The 19,882-nt window shown below is 33.6% G+C and overlaps 1 protein-coding gene across 1 annotated transcript; it reads left to right on the top strand.

Annotated features, from left to right (window-relative positions):
- The first annotated feature begins 7,726 nt into the window (after positions 1-7,726).
- Positions 7,727-19,060, top strand: LOC149223472 (protein neprosin-like). The gene is made up of 7 exons (XM_089387923.1): positions 7,727-7,861; positions 7,995-8,051; positions 8,349-8,585; positions 16,743-16,922; positions 17,092-17,148; positions 18,395-18,544; positions 18,665-19,060. Exons 1-7 carry the CDS (start codon positions 7,727-7,729, stop codon positions 19,058-19,060), a joined length of 1,212 nt encoding a protein of 403 aa, XP_089244049.1.
- The last annotated feature ends 822 nt before the right edge of the window (positions 19,061-19,882 follow it).

The following is a 19,882-nucleotide window of genomic DNA, read 5'->3' as shown; positions in this document are numbered from 1 at the left end:
TCTTATAATTCTTCCTCTGATCCTTCATCCTCACAAGGTAGAGCCGGCAAAAGTCAGCCTCCCATGGAGAAGAAGGAAAAGAAGAAAAGAGAAAAGAAGCAGAAGGGGCCTATGGCGAAGGCGATTGGGGGCAAGCAAAAGACAGCTGACAAAAATCCACACACTGCACCGACCGGGCCTAAATTGCCATGTGTCATTTGCAAAGGGACCCATTTCCATCGTGATTGTCCTTGTATTCCCCGGATACTAAGGGACTGGTCCCCAAGGTTGCACAATCCGGTAGCATCAACCTCTGGTAGTCATGTTGATTGCAGTCCGTCAACTAGCGAGAGTGAAGGACGAAGAGGGAGACCAAGATCACCCTATATGTTGTGTGAAGGCGATCACGCCATCCACCGATGTCCACTCTTAGATGAGGCGAAGAGAGTTTTGGAAGATCGTCCGGTATCACCGTTACGACTTCCTCCTAGATACCAAAAACTCGTGCCTAATCCCTCGATAGTTGAAAATCCAGCTGACCCGCTCAAGTGGTCAGCTGAAGTGTCAGTCATTGAGAATGAACCTGCTGAACCCAGACCAGACAAAAGTCTAAAGGTCGAAACGGCAGTTGACCCGGTTCTTCCTTCAGAGGTTTCCTCCTCAAATGACACCGTCATTAAAGATTTATCTTCAAATGACACCCTCACTGAAGAGGATAAGGATGACACCGTCCATATTCTTTTCATCAACACAGACTTTGATGAGCATCAGGGCAATGCGCCCATTCCGTTATCGCAGGAAGGAACATCGTCAGGGTCGTATCCAGCCATATATTCGGTCCCACCACCAAGCAACCTAGTTGTATCCTTTGATTGGAATCAACTAGGCAGACCCCGGTTACCAGCCAGTATCCCATTCAGAATCATCATCCAAATCTACAGAATGGTGATGGTTGGAACTATCATTGATGAAGGGGCATCTGTGAGTATCCTTTCCTCTATTGCTTGGAAAGCACTGGGTTCCCCGGCGCTTTTACCTGAGATGAGAAATCTATCAGGTTTTGATAAAGGAACCAGTCACCCGTTAGGGATTCTCCCCAATGTTCCAGTTACATTGAAAGGGAAGACAGTTCATATGAACAACATGGTCGTCCAGGGACCCTTAGTTTATAACTTACTCCTTGGACGAGACTATATATATTGCATGGAGGCGATAGTGTCCTCACTCTTCAGAGTTATGTGTTTTCCGCACGAAGGAAGAATGGTCAAGCTCGTAGACCAACTTTCATTTCCAGGATCACGCATCGCAAATAGTCAAATACCATCCCTTAACGGTCTATTCACTCAAGGAATTCCTCCACCCCCGGTTCTACTTCCCGATGAATGCGAGTGATTCGGAAAGAAAAGAACTAGGACCCAGGGGGCATGCACCCTGGCCTGCCTTGGGCAGAGGAAACCTTGGGTATAAAGTTAATTTCCGCAGAAGAATGGGCTAGTCCGTACCCCGTCCGAAAAAGGAAGAGAGGGTTGTTCTAGGATAAAATTCTTTTGTCAAAGTTATGTGAGCGAAAATATCGGCTCCCTTTGTCTAAAAAAGTAGGCTCTCCTAAGGAGGAGATCCATTTGTGGCCGCAAGTAGCCACCATCTTTGAATGTCAAGCCTCACCCATTAAAACATATGTTTTGAAGGATAAGTAGGGGCAGTCTCCAAAGAAAGAGATGAAATTGCTGCAACAAGTAGTCACCATCCTTAGCAACCTAATGATAGACATCGCCGAAAAGAGAGTTTGGTTTGCGGCAGCAAACAAAACCATTTTTCGGATAATAAGTAAGAGGAAGAATCTCGAAATTATACTTTATACCTGGGGGCATGCGAACCTTTTGGAGTGCAAGCACGGGACGACTATTTATTTTTTAAATTTTTAGGTCCTCCCTTTAAACCTGTAGGTCTAACCCGTTAAACTCGTAGGATTAGCCGTTTCCAGCTTGCATAAAGAAAGGATGTGGGGCAAAAGTTAAAACTTGCCAAATTGGAGTAATTAGTGAGGTATCGCTCCTTAAATAAGATTACCTCACCTGAGGCATTCCTTGTATTAAGACTGGTATAATTGAGCAAGGTTTGAACGCATTCAAGCTCGTTAAAAAATGAACTGCCCCTTAAAATTTAGGGGGCATATGCCTCGTCTACATTATTATGCAGGGGGCATCATCGAGCAGTTTTAGCAATGTTCATGCTCGTTAAAAAATAAACGCAAGAATCCGAGCAGTTTTAATACAGAGTTCATGCTCGTTAAAAAATAAACATAAATTGTGAGCAATCTTTCCCTACAGTTCAAGCTCATCCAGAAAAAATGAACCAGTAAATAACCTTGAGAAATGTAACCTTTGACAGCCATATTAAAAGCCCTTGGTCGTGTTTATATGCCATCACCTCCATCCGTTCATTTGGCCAATCGTTCATCTCCATATGTTTGTTTACCCATTTTGAGGAACAGCTGCGAAGAGTGATTTCACTTAGCCATCCTTGTGACACTGCCGTGATTGGAAAATTCCAACCTGTACCTGGAATCTGCTGCTATCCCTGTTCATCACTCGTTCCTCAAAAGACAAGTCTTCTTTGAGCTCTTTTCACTGACTCGTAAAATATGAAAAGTTTGCCGAGTTTTGGCCTTCCAGCTCGTTAAAAGGACCAGAAGAGCTATCCCTCCTCTAGATTTTAATCTTTTTGGACCTGAGGGATTATTGCACAAAAAGATCGAGCGCTTGTTTTGTTCGGCTCGTTAAAGAAATCGAAAATTCATCCCTTCTATATTGTTTTATACTTTTTCGGACTTAAGGGATTAGATGACGAAAAAGGAATTTTGGAGTTAACTTTCCGTACCTTTTTAGACTCTCTAAAAATGAAAAGGACCGAGTTTTCCTTGTCGTTAGACTCGTTAAAATGATTAAATAGCGACAAACTTGTCTTTAGACAAGAACGAGTTTCCCTATCGCTAGGCTCGTTAAAACATAGCGATGGGCTTGCCCGAAGGGCAGGTTATAGAACAAGCATATGTTATCCTCCTCAAGCTTGACAAAAATAAAGAGGTACTGGTCAGCGATGACTGGGGAAAAATTGGGAGAACCTCACAGCTTTAATGGTAGCAAGTCGCTCTTGAACATGACACTTTGTCCTCCATATCACATCGGGTTGGGTTGTTTCATTCACCGGTCTCATCACCATGGTCCTCGCCACACCATCCACATTTGGGGTAATGCTACCGATCCATCACATCAGTGTCGTTATATGTTCAAGAGATGTTGTTCTGCAAAGAGTCAACCGGGTCCCATCCACTGCCATACATTGTCCTTCATCCATTTCATGACCGCCACCCTGAATCATACATCACAGTTTGTTTTCACCTCATCACAATCATTAGCTCCGTTCCGTGTCACTGATGTGGGATTCATTAAGGCCCTCCTTTGACGGATCGCCCCTTGTCGACATCAGCTCATTATCCAAGGAGTTGATCTAGGAACACCCCCTTCAGTACTTTGAAGCTTGCATGCCTCAATGGCAAGTTTCTCACTTCCGGCGACAGGTATACATCAATGACCTTCGACCCGAAGATTTTGCATGGTGGTCAACGCCAAGTCCTTTATTCCCACCATGTAAATTGTATTGCCATACCTTGAGGGTCATCATCCTTATCGGTGATTCCTCTCGCGCTTGTTAACGGTTTACATCATTGACCGTAATCAAGCGATGTCTTTCCATGTTCGACTTCAAGAAATTCTCACATGGATCGACTTGTACATCGAGTGAAGATCGGAAGAGATTGAAGACCCCGGATCTAGTTTCATCCATCCGGGCTGCGATATATATTCAGGACATAAAGACATTTGATATGTACATCTTTACAGCAGATGATCATCCTTCTCAAAGGATGATAATTTCAGCAGAGAATTATCGGTCTACAATCAGACGATCGTCTGTTCTATGTACCAAAATGTATTTATAAAGCTGAGCATGGGAATGCCCGCCTTAGCTAGATCATGAAAATGTATGAAAGATAATGTATTGTATTGTATCTTATTACAGGACACTTCTCAGCAGATTGAATGAACTTCGGATCCTCTCAATAAAGAATTTCACCCGATAAACGACCTCATACTTTAGGGGGCATCTGTTATAGACAATTTTGTGCCTTACAGCAACAGGCATGAATTGTCAATAATCCAAGGGATCCAAAGTTCCCTAAACATGATGTTCCTACCCCTAGAGGAACAAGGTCAGCAAACCAACAGCTCTCAGATCAGTTCTCCACCTGAAAACACTAAAAAACAAGCAATCCTGAAATCAAAGCAGGTGCTCCACTAGGCTTCTGCGCTGAAACTCAGCTGCTCCATGGTGTACCTGCGTTGCAAAGCAAGTGGAACAAAGGCCACCTGCGCTGAGCGAGATGGGACAAGTGGCACACTGAGTCATTGCTCTGGAATCTTCCAAAAATGACACTTGGATCAGGGATTTCGCCTTGTGATGAGTCAGAGGCTCTGTTTCTCCAAGTGGAAGCAAAGTTCACCAAGTGGACTCAAGAACTAAAGATCAACTGAAGAGAGAGAGGACACAAGGCAGCTACACATCAGTTGCAAGCTGACTCATCCTTTCTCAATTCATCTATATATTGAGCTCTCTCCTATGAGCTCAAGAGGCTGGAATTTTGTGCAAAGTAATGCTATGTTGTTGGTTTCACTATAGAGCTATTGGGTGATTGCTTGAGGGAGGTGAAGAGGAGAAATTCTTTCTGTTGGGAGGTGTTGCTGGATTGGAGCCTTCAATGGTTGTAACACTCTCAGAACCTTTACTTCTTCATTAATAAAAGCTATTGAGGTTCTTCTATATGCTCTTGTTTCAATGATATATTGTGATGATTGTATATTTGATTTACACTAATCCTTGAATCAGTTATGATTGCATGTTGCTTGTAGTTTCCTTCTTTGCTATTTTGCAGGATCTCATTGTAGCTGGGCCAACAATAGAGCAAGGAGTTGGGAGCAAGCAGCCATAGAGAAGAGTTTGGATTCGACATTAAGCGCAAGGCAACGGTTAGTGCATTTATCCACTCTCTTTTGCTTTCATAAAGAAGTAAACCTTAAGTAGTTTTCTTTACAGTTGTTGCTGAGGTACTATCACCCTTAGAGTGGGATAGGGTCATCCGAGTCGGATACTTTTCCCTACAACATGTGGATATTAGCAACATTGGGTGAGAAGTGAAACTACTAAAAATAGCATTTCTAAAAATAGAAGTTCAAGGTCCCTTCCCATTTTTAGCAGTGCCTGGTCTAACTATAGGAAGTAAAATTTGAATTTGGTCTTACCAACAGTTTGAATTTTAATTAATTAATTCTCCATGAGTTAATTAGTTAAGGAAAATCAAATGTGAGGTCTTTGTGAGATCATGCAATTAGTTTCCCAGTCATTGAGGAATTATCCTTGATTAAAGGAGATAATGATTAGTTCTATGTTGAGAGGATCAGCTGACTTAGTTTGACTTAGTCAAGTCCAGTTAAATTAATTTAACAGTTTGTTAAATTAATGAGATTCAATTTGTTGATGCTTGCATGCATGTGACAACTCGGATTTTCAGATAATTGACTATTCACTCATGGATAACTGATGCATGGCAGTTCAGACAGAGACCCAATTGAGATCAGGGACATTGTATTATCAGTTGCTAGGATATTCCTAGTGAATATCCATTGCATGAGGAAGGAATATTATTCCTTCTTGGACTGCGTAGTTGGACCTGAGGTGACATCAAGTATGATTTGGCCAATTCACACATGTTATGTAATTGGACCCCAATCAAAACTTCACAAGGAAATAGGAGCTTGGAGGACTTGTGCAGCCTATATATACAAGCCTAGGTAGTACATGAGCTTCATCATCTAATTACAGAGAGAGAAGGATAGGTTTTGAGCCGATTCTTTTTGTATGTTGTTGAGGATTTCCACTTAATTGATAATAAAGAGTTGGGGTCTTATGTTGGTGCTTTCCCTAGTGAAATATCTTGTGTTATGGTTGATTATTTCTGTTAATGAGTTATATATGTCTATGCTTGATGTTGCTCATGAATTTGAATATGCTTCCGCTAATTGTTTTGTAGAACTAGATCAAGTATTATGCTTTAGTACATTGCATATATATCTACAGGTGAAATTTCTACCTGTGAAATAATTTAAACATAAGTTTATGAAATAGAAGCAATATGTTAAAGCTTTGTAATGTCATCATCAACATTGAATATCATCCCTTCAACACACCAAAAGTAATTCATAAAATTAAAATTTATTTAATTACTCTTAAGTAATATATAAATTTGATCATCCAAATTAAAAGGTTTGTGCTTTTCATGGTCATTTCATTGATCATTCCAATGAGTAAAACCACTCTACAAATGACACTAGGACAAGGGAGACAAAAACATATCCACTGATGTTAAAGTACAACGACATTCATATTGTGATTGCTTTAGCTTTTTTTTTAACTTTGTCAATAAATGTAATATATTCAACTATTTTTTAAAAGAGTCTTCTATAGGCATTACAGTTTATATTAGTTGAAACTTAGAGTTGAAATGTTGACTTCTTTAGTATAAAATAATGATACAATATGATGATTTTATATTTATTAAAAAATAGATACCTTATAATTATATTATTTTATACATGTAAAATATTAATATAATTTGATTAATTTTAAATTAGCTATTTTTATATTGGTAGCAAATTTTAAAATAAATTATAAATCTTATAAATATAAATATCATAATTTTTCACTACATTCCCAATTTCACAATATTCACAATTTCTAAAATATTCAAAAATCTATAACCAAATTACACTTATATTAACCAACTAATATATATCAAATAATGCTCCAGAAAATGGAAGGTCTGGTTGTTTCTCTTCCAACCAATATTATAACTCAACATCGAACTAGACAATGTGATAGGTCATTGGATTTATAGAAAATATAGCTTGGATTTTATATATATATATAGATATATATATGATTATGATGGATAATATTTTGGTCAAAGATTTTTGTCGAAGTGAATATGAAAGTGTTCTCTTTAACTATTTTGAAGTCAAATAAAAAGCTACTCCTATTTCACACTGGAGAAGATGGAAAAAAAAAAAAAATTAGAGGCTGAGAAACAGATGGTGATAAGGGTTAAGAAATATGTTAGAATTAACTTTATTAAATAATTGAGATATGGAACACCACTTGTAAAAATGTCTCTACATTACATATGTATTTTATATATAGAATATATATAACAAATACATATTTAGAAAAGTTCAACTGAATCCTATAAAACAGGAACACAATCTTAATTAAAAATTCTGTTTCAACTGTTTCTACATAAATCTCAACAATGAGAACGTCACTATGAAATGCCAATTGATATGCCAGATATGGAAAAGACAGGTGGCCACTCTATCGGTCGAAACCCTTTATACAGATTTTCTGGCGATTGTTTATTAGTTGTGTAGCACTCTTGCCCTTTCGAAGCGGACTAATAACGTATAAATGATAATGCGGCAACGATAGTTATGTTGATCGTTACAAAGATCTTAACTATATTGAAAAAATCACGCTGTTTTAAAGACCCAAAAAGTTATCCTATTCGTGGAAACGGTGGATTATGTGTTAAGCTTTGTATCCATGGACTTGTAACCAGAGGTTCTCAACAAGCGTGACAATGGCTTCTCAATGGACTCTCATTTGGTTACTGCTGTTATCTGTTACGATTGTTGTATTTGCTATTGACGTGCATAACATGAATATTGACGAATATCTCAGTTACGTCAATCCTCCAGCAGTCCACAAATTTCGAGTACTTTCCTATCTGACTAACTGCATCTCTAAATTTCTGTACCATTGTTATGTCATATTGTTAATGTTAATGTTATTTGTTATGTTATATTTATATTGTACGCAATTTTCTAATAACATTTCTCCTGCTGCAGAATGAACATGGAGATAGCATTCTGTGTGTATTGTACGCTGATCAAATATCTCTTCGGGTGAGTAAAAATAATTACAGATATATACGGCAGTTTTCTAATTTGAACTTTAATTAAATTGGCGAGTTTCGAAATATTGAGAAAATATCAGAAACGCTAGTGAAGCTAAATAAATAAATGACTTCCTCTCTGTTACTATTTCTAAAATGTTGAAAAATCTATAACCAAATAATTATAATCCTTTTTTCATCGATTTTCTTAATTTCCCCAGTAATGCATAATCCGTTATTAATAGGAGACATAATCAAAGATTACTGTTTTGGATGAAAATCATGTTTGGATGTCCGTTTCTTGAAGGGTTCGGAGCAACGGTCAGTGGAAACGAGGAATGAACAAAAGACACAAGTGGCACAAAACTTTTCAGTTAAAACAGGGTGTCCAGAAGACACAGTGCCAATTTTGGAAACAAAACGTGAAGATGTAGAAAGGAAGGGATCTGTGACACGTTTTATAAACAGCGACAGGAGAATCATGACACAGTCAGCTAAAAATCTAAACGCCGAAAAACGATCGTCGGACAATACAGTCCATCAGGTATGAGGTATTTTTATTTTATCAAATCATTGGGTGGAGGTGGATCCCTTGTCCCACAAACAAGGGGCTGAAAATTTAAATAAATATTTTATATTTATTTAAGCATAAAAGTATATAGTTAAATATATTTTAATCATAAATTTATTTTAAAACAATTATTTGAAATTAAGAAATTTTGAAAATTTTAATTAGATTTTAATTAATTTATTCCAATTAAGATAAACTCTCTTCTATTTTAAATCAAATAAAGTGAAATTTATTTAAGAAAAAGTATAGGGACAAACCGAAATGAAAAATTGATTTTTCTTAAATATAATAAAAAATATATATTAAATCATAATTGGGGTGTATGACTACAAGTTCCATAAAACAAGCCATAAACATAAATGTTTTATAAATAATTAATATTATATATTTAAATAAGTATAATACTATATACTTAAACATTTTTGAAGGGTAAAATAAAAAAAAAATATTTACTCTAAGGGAAAGGTGATCATTTCTTGATAAATCCAAGGTTATGGTGAATCTATATCCTTCATTTTTAAAAGCACACCAATACATTTTTTTTACTATATATTTTATTTTTTTTTTCACTTGTTTTATATAATATATAGTTAAAATTCAACATTGAAATTTTGTATGTATGTCCCATATTATCCAAATAAAAAAAAATTAATTAATGATTATATCTTTAAATATGTGTTTCCATATCCAAAGAAAAAAGTACTCATTCTAAGCCTCACAAATGAAGCCCAAAACTCATTATATATATATATATATTACAATCCTAGTAATTATGATACAAATGAGATGAGGAGTGGGCTTTATGGCTTTGAGCATGATGTCTTGCATCCTCTAAATCCTTTATTGAGGGGGAGGGGTAGCATGCATTGTGGCTCGGGATTTCAATGTTTTTCAAAGGTTTTTTTTATAGGCTTAGGTTACACATTACTAGGGAAATCATCACACGATAAGAAGGAGGTTTCATATGGGATATTATTTTTAGTGATACTATGCAACATAATGCTCAATTAAGTAGTGGATTATAGCTTGAGTACTGACATAGGATAAATATTTTGGGCTTTATATGAATGTTTGTTTCAGAGCCAAAGATTCCAATCAAAGCAAGCTCATTTGAGACCCAAATAAATGAGGTGGAGTGTTAGGGTAAGCTCCAGTTTTGTCAAAATTCTCTTATTATGATAAGGTTGATACATGGGAGAAAAGGAACACATAACTACCTACAATTGGCTCCAAAGAAAAGTATTAGAGTCAAAAATATATTGGTAGTGAGAAATGGTATAGTCATTAAAAGAAAAAAACATTCCAACATATATGTCACTAAACTCTACTCTAGTTAATAGCTTATATTAATATAGCTTATATTGAAAATTTAATAGTGAAAAAGCTACACGAAACTAGAAAAGAAACGATTCGGATGAACTCCTTCTTTCCCCATTAAAAAGAAATTTGACGTTGTTCACAATCCGAAAAGTGAGAACATGACAACTATGTTAAATTATCAGTGATCATGGGTAGCCTCAAGGTTGGGTACGCTAGTGGTAGTCTATCCATTTTGATCTGTGAAGAGAGATATTTTCTTTCCAAAAAGTTCAGGTGGTATTCCCGCGCTACTGCTTAGTGGATTAAAATTTGATGGCCCTTTCTCGGTTATTAGAGAAACTTGATGGCCCTTTCACTGTAACAAACCTTGTTTCTTAGCTTCATTGGTGACATTCATTAAAAAAAACTAATGAAAATAATGTTTATTAAATAAGTCTCACACATGCCTCATTTGATAATGTAATGTGACAAAGCCATGTCAAATAATCGATGTGGTATTCGAAAATACTAGATCGAAGATTCATCATTTAATTACAAATTCGAAGAAGATTTTTTCGACCATACAATGTCTATGATTCGATGGATAAGTGAAAAATACAACAGATATGGTCTAATGATAGGGCGCTAGAGAATATAAAATATAAGGAGATTTTTTGACAATAGGGAATTGCGGAGAACAAAATACGACGAGAGTTTTTGGACAATCCATAGTGGGAAATATAATGGATAGGTATGAAATATAACAAGAGTTACCCAATGATAGGGCATCAAAAATCTAATGTATATGTATAATATATGATGAGAGTCTTCTGATGATTATTTGTAGTAAATCCAATGGAAGAATACTATAGCTGATGATGTTATTGTACAACCGAAGAATACTATAGTTGATGATGAGATAAGTGTTGATGAATCTACACAGAACAACATACGATGATTTCTTGAACTTTGATAACTACTTGTGATGTACTTTTACTGTTCTTTATTTACATATTCTTGTTATTGATTATTATTATTATTTATTTCATCAAACAACTTCCAAGCCATAAAGAATAGTAAGAAGAAGGAAACAATATATATGTCATCATCCACGGCTAAAACCTCTCCAACTCAGAGAAGAAAACCCACAATAATAATTCTTCTCAATGAATCTTCAATTGACAAATTCCAAGACCCTCGACGGCCAAGACCCTCGACCCTTGAAGGCCAAGTCAAATCTTCCTTCTGACTTTCTTCTATAATTCAAACTTCCAGTTACATCTTCCTTCAATTTTGATTTCCCTAGAATATTATTTTTCAATTTCGACCTGTCGAGTAGATTCTTTAGCAACTTCAGTCTGCCCAAAAAAAAAATTTGCAACTTCAACCTACCGAGAAAAATATTCTACAAAAACCCTAGCCTTTGTATGTGAGATAAATGATGGTGTCATCATTTATCTATGTGATTAATCATAATGTTGTATTGATGTATGAATCTATGTGATTAGGTGTCAACATAGACTTAGAGGGACTATCAAAATATTTTGGTGAAAGTGTGAAGCTCATTTTTCTTTCACATGCTTCCTCCTTTAGTAGGACATCTATTTATGTGGATCTAAAATATTCAGAATTAAACATAGAGATTTGAATGGTGAATGCCTACACTTGAATAAAAAATACTACTAGGAAAAAATTCGCACCAAGGGATTGTATAGGCTCCAAAATTACTTATTGAAGGGGATCTTAAATTCGTTCTATGTCAAAGATAATTATGGGGTGTGTGGGTAAGGAGGGATTCCCTGAGTGATTTTCTCTTGCATTTTTTTTAGGAAATTAAGTTAGTGGATGTAGAAACAATCAAGATAGCCCCTACCTAAAGAATTCTTCACTGTGGGGAAGGAGCACTAGAGAAATGGCTTGATAGATTCAATGATTCCATAGGATGTCCTATATGGGACATCCTTGAAGTGGTAAACATGTTCCCCAATTTTATAACATAATAGATGGACCTTTCATTGAAGGCCAAAGTAATAGAAGAAATGTTTCATGTCATTCTTTTCTCTATGCGAAAAGGTAAAACCCCTTGCCCAAATGGGTTCGTCGTGGAAACTTTTTGAACGATTGTAAAACCTCTTGAAGAAGGACTTGGTGGTGGTAGTCATGAAGCCTTGGCACTTGAGAAAATTCCTAGGGTAGCTAAAATCCAATTATGTTGATCTCCAATGAGCAGTATGCTACTTCTATGGATAATTTCATATGACTTCATGCTACAATATTATATACAAGATAGTATCAAAATTAATTGCAAGAAAGTTGGAGCCAAATTTAACTAAAATCATCCTAGTGGAGAAGTTTGGCTTTTTAAAAGAAATGAAATTTCATGAGTAAGTATATATCGGTGAAAAATCCCCACTCTCTAGGGGAAAGGGGAGGCAACCAGTAGTGGCTTTAAAACTATATCTATCTAAAGCACACAACAATGTAAATTGGACCCTTGTCAAAATCGTCCTCACCAAGATAGGAGTTGACATTTCATGGGTCAAGTGGATAATGGGATTTCATCAATTATATTCTTTCACATTTCTCATTAACGAATTCACGTAAATGTATTTTAGAGGCCTCAAAGGGTTTAGATAGGGATTCTTCCTATACTCATTCATTTTCTTTCTATTTGCAGAAGGGCTAAGTAGGATAATTTCTCAAGTCAAATACGCAGGAGACCTTAAAGGAATCATATTATCAATCTCAAAATACTTGTCTCATCTATAGTTAGTAGATGGTGCCTTCCTACTAGGTGAAGGATCTCATTCAAATTTGTTTATGATCTCGTGATGCCTCATGCTTTTCTATAAAGAAACTTAAATTTCTATATACAAGCTAAATTAGTGCATCATTTAAAACATTCTAGATTATTCTTCGTAGTATTTTTTAACAGAATAATTTCCCCGTTAGATAAAGTTCATAAGGGAATGGTAAAAGTTATAAGACTCAATTGGAAGCCTCATTCAATATATATGGATATACACCAATGTGGAGGCCAAGATCGGGATATGGACCAATATATTTTTTAATATAGGAGGCCATTTGGTTCTCTTCCAATATATTGTTCAAATCATACCAATTTATTACATGTCCACAAGCTTCAGTTTCCAAGGAAATATTAACCATCATAAAAAAAAACCATCAATTTCTTATGTTTGGGGAGTAAATAGGAGGGAACTCCATGGTTAGAGACAACATCACCCAATTCACTAGGAGTTTGGTTCTCAAAGAACATAGTCACATTCTCCAAAGAAGTCTAGTTCTTATTTTGTGTAGAATAAAATAAAATATAAGTCTATGGAGAGGATTAATGGCATAAAATTATCTCCTATGGTAGTAAATTATCATTTGGAATTGAAATCCCTAAAGTTAGGCAAGAATACCTCCATCATATTGAGGTAATTGGTGGATTCCTCCCTCTTCTCGGGGAGTGGCTAATCTAGTGCATTAGGGATGGAAAAACTGTAAGATTTAGAGAAATCCCATGATATATGGCATAAAATACTTTTTTTTTGTCTATGGTAGTGATTAAGCCCTCACACTCCCAAATTTTTTTTCCTTGGGAGATGCATTTGACCTTGATTTTGAGGTCAAGACTAACATATCTCAAATAAAGCTATAGGCGCTACTAGGGGGGTAGAAGAGGAATGGAGACCTTAGATGTCGTATTTATGATCCAAGTTTATACTTGTATCTCAGAAGATGAACCACACTTCATTTTGTAGTCCAAAAATACAACCATGAGATATTTTACAAGAGATTATGATACTTTCCAAAAACTAAGGTAAAAGACGCCCGTGAGAGGAAATGGTGTTGGGAACACCTCTGGAAGAAACCATACCTCTCAAATACAAAATCACCTTATGGTTGGCTCTTAACAACAAAACATTGACATAGGACAACTTACTTAAGAGGGATTTGGTAGGGCCAAGGACATGAACATTATGTTTGGAGAAAGAAGAATCAATGAATCACCCTTCCATTCTTTGTACTTACGTAGGGCACATCTAGAACATGCTAGATGTTGAACTCATGACGTCCATGGTATACATCTCATCTATCCTAGAGAATTGGATGAGGAATTTGGAAAAAATAGGACAATGAAAGGTTATGAAACCTTTCCTTGCTTGTTGGTGATAGGTGTTTGGTGGTCTAGAAACTAGATTATCTACTAGGAAAAACAAGTCTAAGCAAAGGTGAGTGTGGAATTGGTGAGGAGATGGTCAAAAAATTTCAAGATACCACCAAATATGAAAAAAATGTAGAAATTATAGATGCCTCTAAGGGATAGAGTTAGCCATGGGGATTCTTTGATGGGGCAAGAAAGGATCAATCTTGAATGATAGGATCATTGGTGATGTTATTAATTTCATAGAACCACCATTTTTGCATAATGTATGCATGAAGTATTGGATTGAACATGAGGGCGAAGTTGCATTATCTGTTGGATCTACTCCCTCTCGCTCAACAAAAAGGGGTGGTCAAAATACATGAGTTAGGAGACTCATAGGTGGCCACTGAATCAACGTGGCATAGAGCTCGCATTGAATCTGCCACCTTGGGACCTATGCTATAGGAAATCTAAGGATAGGTTGGGACCTACTAGGACATCTCATTGTGGCATGTTTCTAGAGAAGTTAATCATTGCGAAGATAAGCTCTCTAAGGTAGCTTTTGTTCTTCCTAGCATCATTTTCATCTACACAGATTTAATCAATTGTCATGTCACAAATGATATGGACTAGTACTTGTACTTGTTTGTCTCTGCGAACAACTTGTTATTTCTATTTTGGAGTGGTTATTTCTCGTAACATTTGAACTTTGTTTTTCGTGTGCATTTTGAAGTGGAATCAAATAGCCAACAATTAGATCTCGTAATGGGATAAAATAGAAGGAATATGTTGTAATTGTGTACATTTTGTATTTGAAACAAATAGAAAACAACATTTTTCTATAATGACATCAAACGAGACAAGATTTAGATGTAAGGTAAGCTAGAGGGCGGGGAAGATATGTGGATATGTTATGGGCAACGTAATAAACAACAATGTATTGAAAATCTGAAACACTAGAACATGTATATTCCATAGAATACAAGTATTTTTTTCTTTCTTTATATATATATATATATATATATATATATATATATATATATATATATATATATATATATATTTCTCATTAAATCGTGAAGAGTTATTAAGTGAATGTAGTTAGGATAAAGATTGCAAATGCAAATGGGTCTGTGAAAGGAGCATCAGGTCAGTGGGACTTGAGCTTAGGTGAGGAGGCTATCAATGAGCCCTTCCAACATGGCATACATTGAATTAGTGACACACCCACATCCATACTCTAATTTTATAAGTTCGGTCTTTCTCGAGAATATTTTTTTGTGTATTTGAGTTTTTTAGTTTATGTAATCCAAGTGAAGAAGGGTTTTTTTTTAAGGAAATGAATCCATAAAGATTGAGTGCAAAATATTATAGCATATTTTCACCAAAAAATTGAAAACCTATAAGAGTTAGAAAGCCCTCACACACACATTACTTAATATGTTAATATGTAAAAATGTGGGAAGTAATTGAGTACTCTCTCTCCCCCCACCCTATATATATATATATATATATATATATATATGTCAATTTTTTTTTCCTATATATAAAATTGCCATTAAAATACATTAAGTAATATAGATATTCCAATATTTGATTTAAAACTTAAATTAAAATAATTTTATTTTCAATCAATTGACATAAACTCACATTATTTAATATGGATATAGATATTGAAATATTTATTAATAGTTAGTATAGAAATATTTTTTAAATATTACACTTCAACTTTATATTGAGTAGCAAAAAAATTATAGATCTTTTTAATGTTAGAAAACACCTCACACAAATTTTATAAATAAAATTGGAAATGTCATATATATAATTACTTTATCTTTATATATTGCAAAATTAAAATATATTATTATTAGTATTTATAGATAATTTTTGGTAAAAACTTTGAGATAAATCACATAAGTAATAATTGATAGCCTACCTTTTGGAACTTACTAATTAGGTTGAGAATAAATCATATAAACCATAATTGATGGCAATCTTTTTGAACCTACTAATGAAGTTCATCTTGAACTTTAGTAAGTTCAAAAAATTGACCACCAATCTTGGTTATATAATTTATCCGAAAACTTAAAAAAAAATCACAAAATTCTTATATCAAATATTTATAAATAATATTAAAATAAAAATTTTTATTAATAATTTTTATATTGTTGATTTTAAATACCTCTTAAAACATATCCTAATATATATTTTAAATATATATTATTTATATACCAAATGAATTTAAATGGTAAATTGCCTTCGAAGTATTAAGATGTACGAGTTTACCTTATCTTAATAAGATAGGAATATTTCAATTAATTATTTGAGTGTTGTTTTTAGGAATATCTCAATTAATTATTTGAGTGTTGTCATAGGTAAAAATGATGATTTTTATTTATATATTTTTAAATAACTAATTTTGTTTTATGAATTAATATATAACATTAAAGTTTATAATGATAATGATCGTTCTGAAGGAGTGGTAAAAAGGAGTTTTTTTTAAAGTATTTTATAAAAAAATTATTAGATTTTGTTAATGGACAGTGTTACGCTAGACTTTAAAAAAATTAACCAGTCCCTTATTTGAAATTAACCATTTTGTTCAGTAAAGAAAATTCGAACAGATTTTCCGATCATTTGAAATTAACCCCTATTTGTTGTTGGTATGGCTTTCAAAGTTCGCCCATGTGGTAACCTACCCCGAAGATGGAGCAATCTATCAAGTAAGTGCACAGTTGAATGTATGGAAGCCGAAGGTGGACACTAATGGTAGTGGTATATTCAGTTCGTCCCAAATTTCGGCACATAATTATGACGGTGACGGCTTCGTAAACGAGACTGTTACGGCTGGATGGGAGGTAAGCTCTCTTCGGCATATCTAAATATTTAACGATTTTAAATATGAGTAATGCAAATATTGTTTCAATTAATAACAGGATGTATTTTCTTTTATAATATTAATTCATAATATTTAACAAAAAATTATGATTAATCGGTAATTAATTTTTTTTTAAATAACCATTGTAGGTATATCCATCACGTTATGGAGATACTAATCCAAGATTTTTCGTGAATTGGTTTGCTGTAAGTACTTTTTTGTCTTATTCATATTTAATTTGGGTATTATTTGAAAATTATATTATTATTATTGATTTTATTTTTTTGTTTTATATATATTTATTTTCAAATAAAATTTTAGAATTTTAATTTAGTTATTAATAATTCTTAGTTAAATAATAGAGATTTAACTTCCATAATTAAAAATCTTGTTACATGTTTTTTTAAATGTATATATCTTTTAACTCATAATTTATGTTTTTTAATTACTAATGTAATAATAATAATAATTTAAAACAAAGTTATAATTTAGCTAATTATCAAGATGAAGTGTTAGCAAGTGTTTTGGTGTTATGAAAGATTTTGATATTTATTTTGGATTGATATCTTTTAGGATTGTTGTCCTCTAAGGCAACACTTGAAAGTGGCAAGAATCTTGGCAAAACAAATTCAAAAAATCTTGTAGATGTAGATCATGTTTTTGAAGGTGAAAATGGATTAAGCACCATCAAGAACTTCTAGGAAACCTAAAATTATGAAGTTTGACAGCTTTTACTTACATTTACAGAATTCTCCTCCTCATTTTATCAAAATATAGGGAGAATGGAAATTTCCATAACTTTCAAGGCCAAAAAGCTCTGTTTAGACTATGACATGAGGATTTCCCAATTATTTAATTCATATGACTAGACTAGTATATTAAATATTAATAAATAATAATTTTCAAATTACAAATATAATATATCATTTTTAGTTACTAAATAAACTACAAACAATATCTAATATTTACATAAATAGAAAAATAGTGCATACTTATTTAAAGGTAGTATATTAAATATTAACAAATAATAATTTTCAAATTACAAATATAATATATAGTTTTTAGTTACTAAATCATCTACAAACAATAGCTAAAATTTACATAAATAGAAAAATAGTGCATATTTAAATACTTAAAGAAACAATATAGATTTATATTAACTCAAAATATACCAAGTTTTTAGAGAGATGAAATCTACTTTTTACTCCAAAAAAGTTTGGATCTCAAAAGAATTGGTTATTTTTAACTGTTAATAAATGTAAAATTAAGATAAATTTAAACTAATTATTATTTAATTTGACTCACATATAAAATTATTTACATTACAATTACACCTCTCACCAATTACATATGAGATTTACAAAACTTTACAAAGTTTTCTATCATAGCCATGTTCTTCAGCTTTCGTTTATAAAATATTACTTAATTGAATATTGATTATCTATGATACAGGACGTTAGTGGGACTGTGTCTGGTTGCGAAAACACACTGTGTCCAGGGTTCGTGTTAGCATCTGGTTCTCCTAATTATCTAGGTGGACCAATATCCCCGGTGTCTACATATAATGCGAGCCAACAAAAGATCGATGTAAAACTTGCCAAGGTGGTTAACCTCTGTTATTGTGGGAGATAAATCTCTATTCTGATATCCTTTATTTGTATATTTAATTCTTTTTTCCGCTGGCTGGTGTGATTTGCTAGATTTTATTTTCTGTGTCCACAGGAGAATCCAGGGAGTAATGATACCAGATGGTCTGTATATCTAAACAATGATCTTTTGGGTTGGTGGCCTGGTTCACTGTTTGAGTATCTTAGTTATAACGCAGCTACAGTAGGCTTGGGAGGTGAAGTTATGTTTTATCTTGGAACACCGTCTAGTAAAACAGAAATGGGGAGCGGGCATTTACCATCCGAAGGTTTTCGTCGTAGTGCAGTCGTAAGCGACATAAAAATTACGAATAGTGACGGAGTGATGGCGCATTTCGATACTGTTAGGATAGCACGTAAACCAAACTGTTATAACGTGTCAGATGTTACTGATGGAAATGATGGCAATGGTTTGGGTACACATTTCTTCTTCGGCGGACCAGGAGGAGATGATGCTGATTGTGGTATATGAGTTGATAATTACTTCTGCGTTTTGAAAAGATGGACAATTTAATATTATACAAATATTTTTTATTCTGTAAACTTTTTATATGGTTAATTATTTCAATAAAATAAAATAAAATTGTAAGTAAAGTTTTAGAAATTACATCAAGAATTTTTTTGGTTAAAGCTAACTAATAAGACTGGTTGATCATGAGAATTAAATGAAGAGGGAGACCATTGCAATGGCTTAAATAGAGAGCAATATAGAAACATAATTTCAATTAAACTTAATAATATTTAAATTATGATATTAATTTATTAATATATTATAAACAAATATTAGGTAACTCATGGTTTTTGAAAAATAATATTTAAATTATGATATTATTTTATTAGTTTATTAAAAACAAATATTACTAAGTAACACCTATATCAAAAAGGTAACTTTTGAGAAATAATATTAAAAAAAAATAAAAAATCAAAGTCAAACTTTAAACAAAGGAAGTAAAAAACAAGTCAAAACCCTAATCTAAGCAAAGTTCATTTGATAAATAAAATAACTAATCCAAAAATAATTAACATAAAACAAATATATACACAAGTAAAAAGAAACGTGTATATATATATATATATATATATATATGGCTCATTAAACAAGTAAAAAAAATACTAAAAGGGGTTAAGATTGAAAAGGATGATAAAATACATAAAAAACAAGGAGGATCAAGAGAATAAACTTTAATGAAGAATAAATCAACAACAAATACTACTCATATCTAGGTGGAAATGTGGATTACCATAAAGCCTAGAGACTTAGATAGGGAAATTCCTCGCACTGTAGGTCGAGAAA

This window comes from Pinus tabuliformis, chromosome Q, assembly GCF_031772625.1.
Source record: "Pinus tabuliformis cultivar Carrire ecotype Pingquan chromosome Q, CPIR1, whole genome shotgun sequence".
Classification (NCBI taxonomy): Eukaryota; Viridiplantae; Streptophyta; class Pinopsida; order Pinales; family Pinaceae; genus Pinus; species Pinus tabuliformis.
The sequence above is the reverse complement of the archived record's forward strand: the minus strand, read 5'-3'. Positions and strand labels throughout refer to the sequence as shown.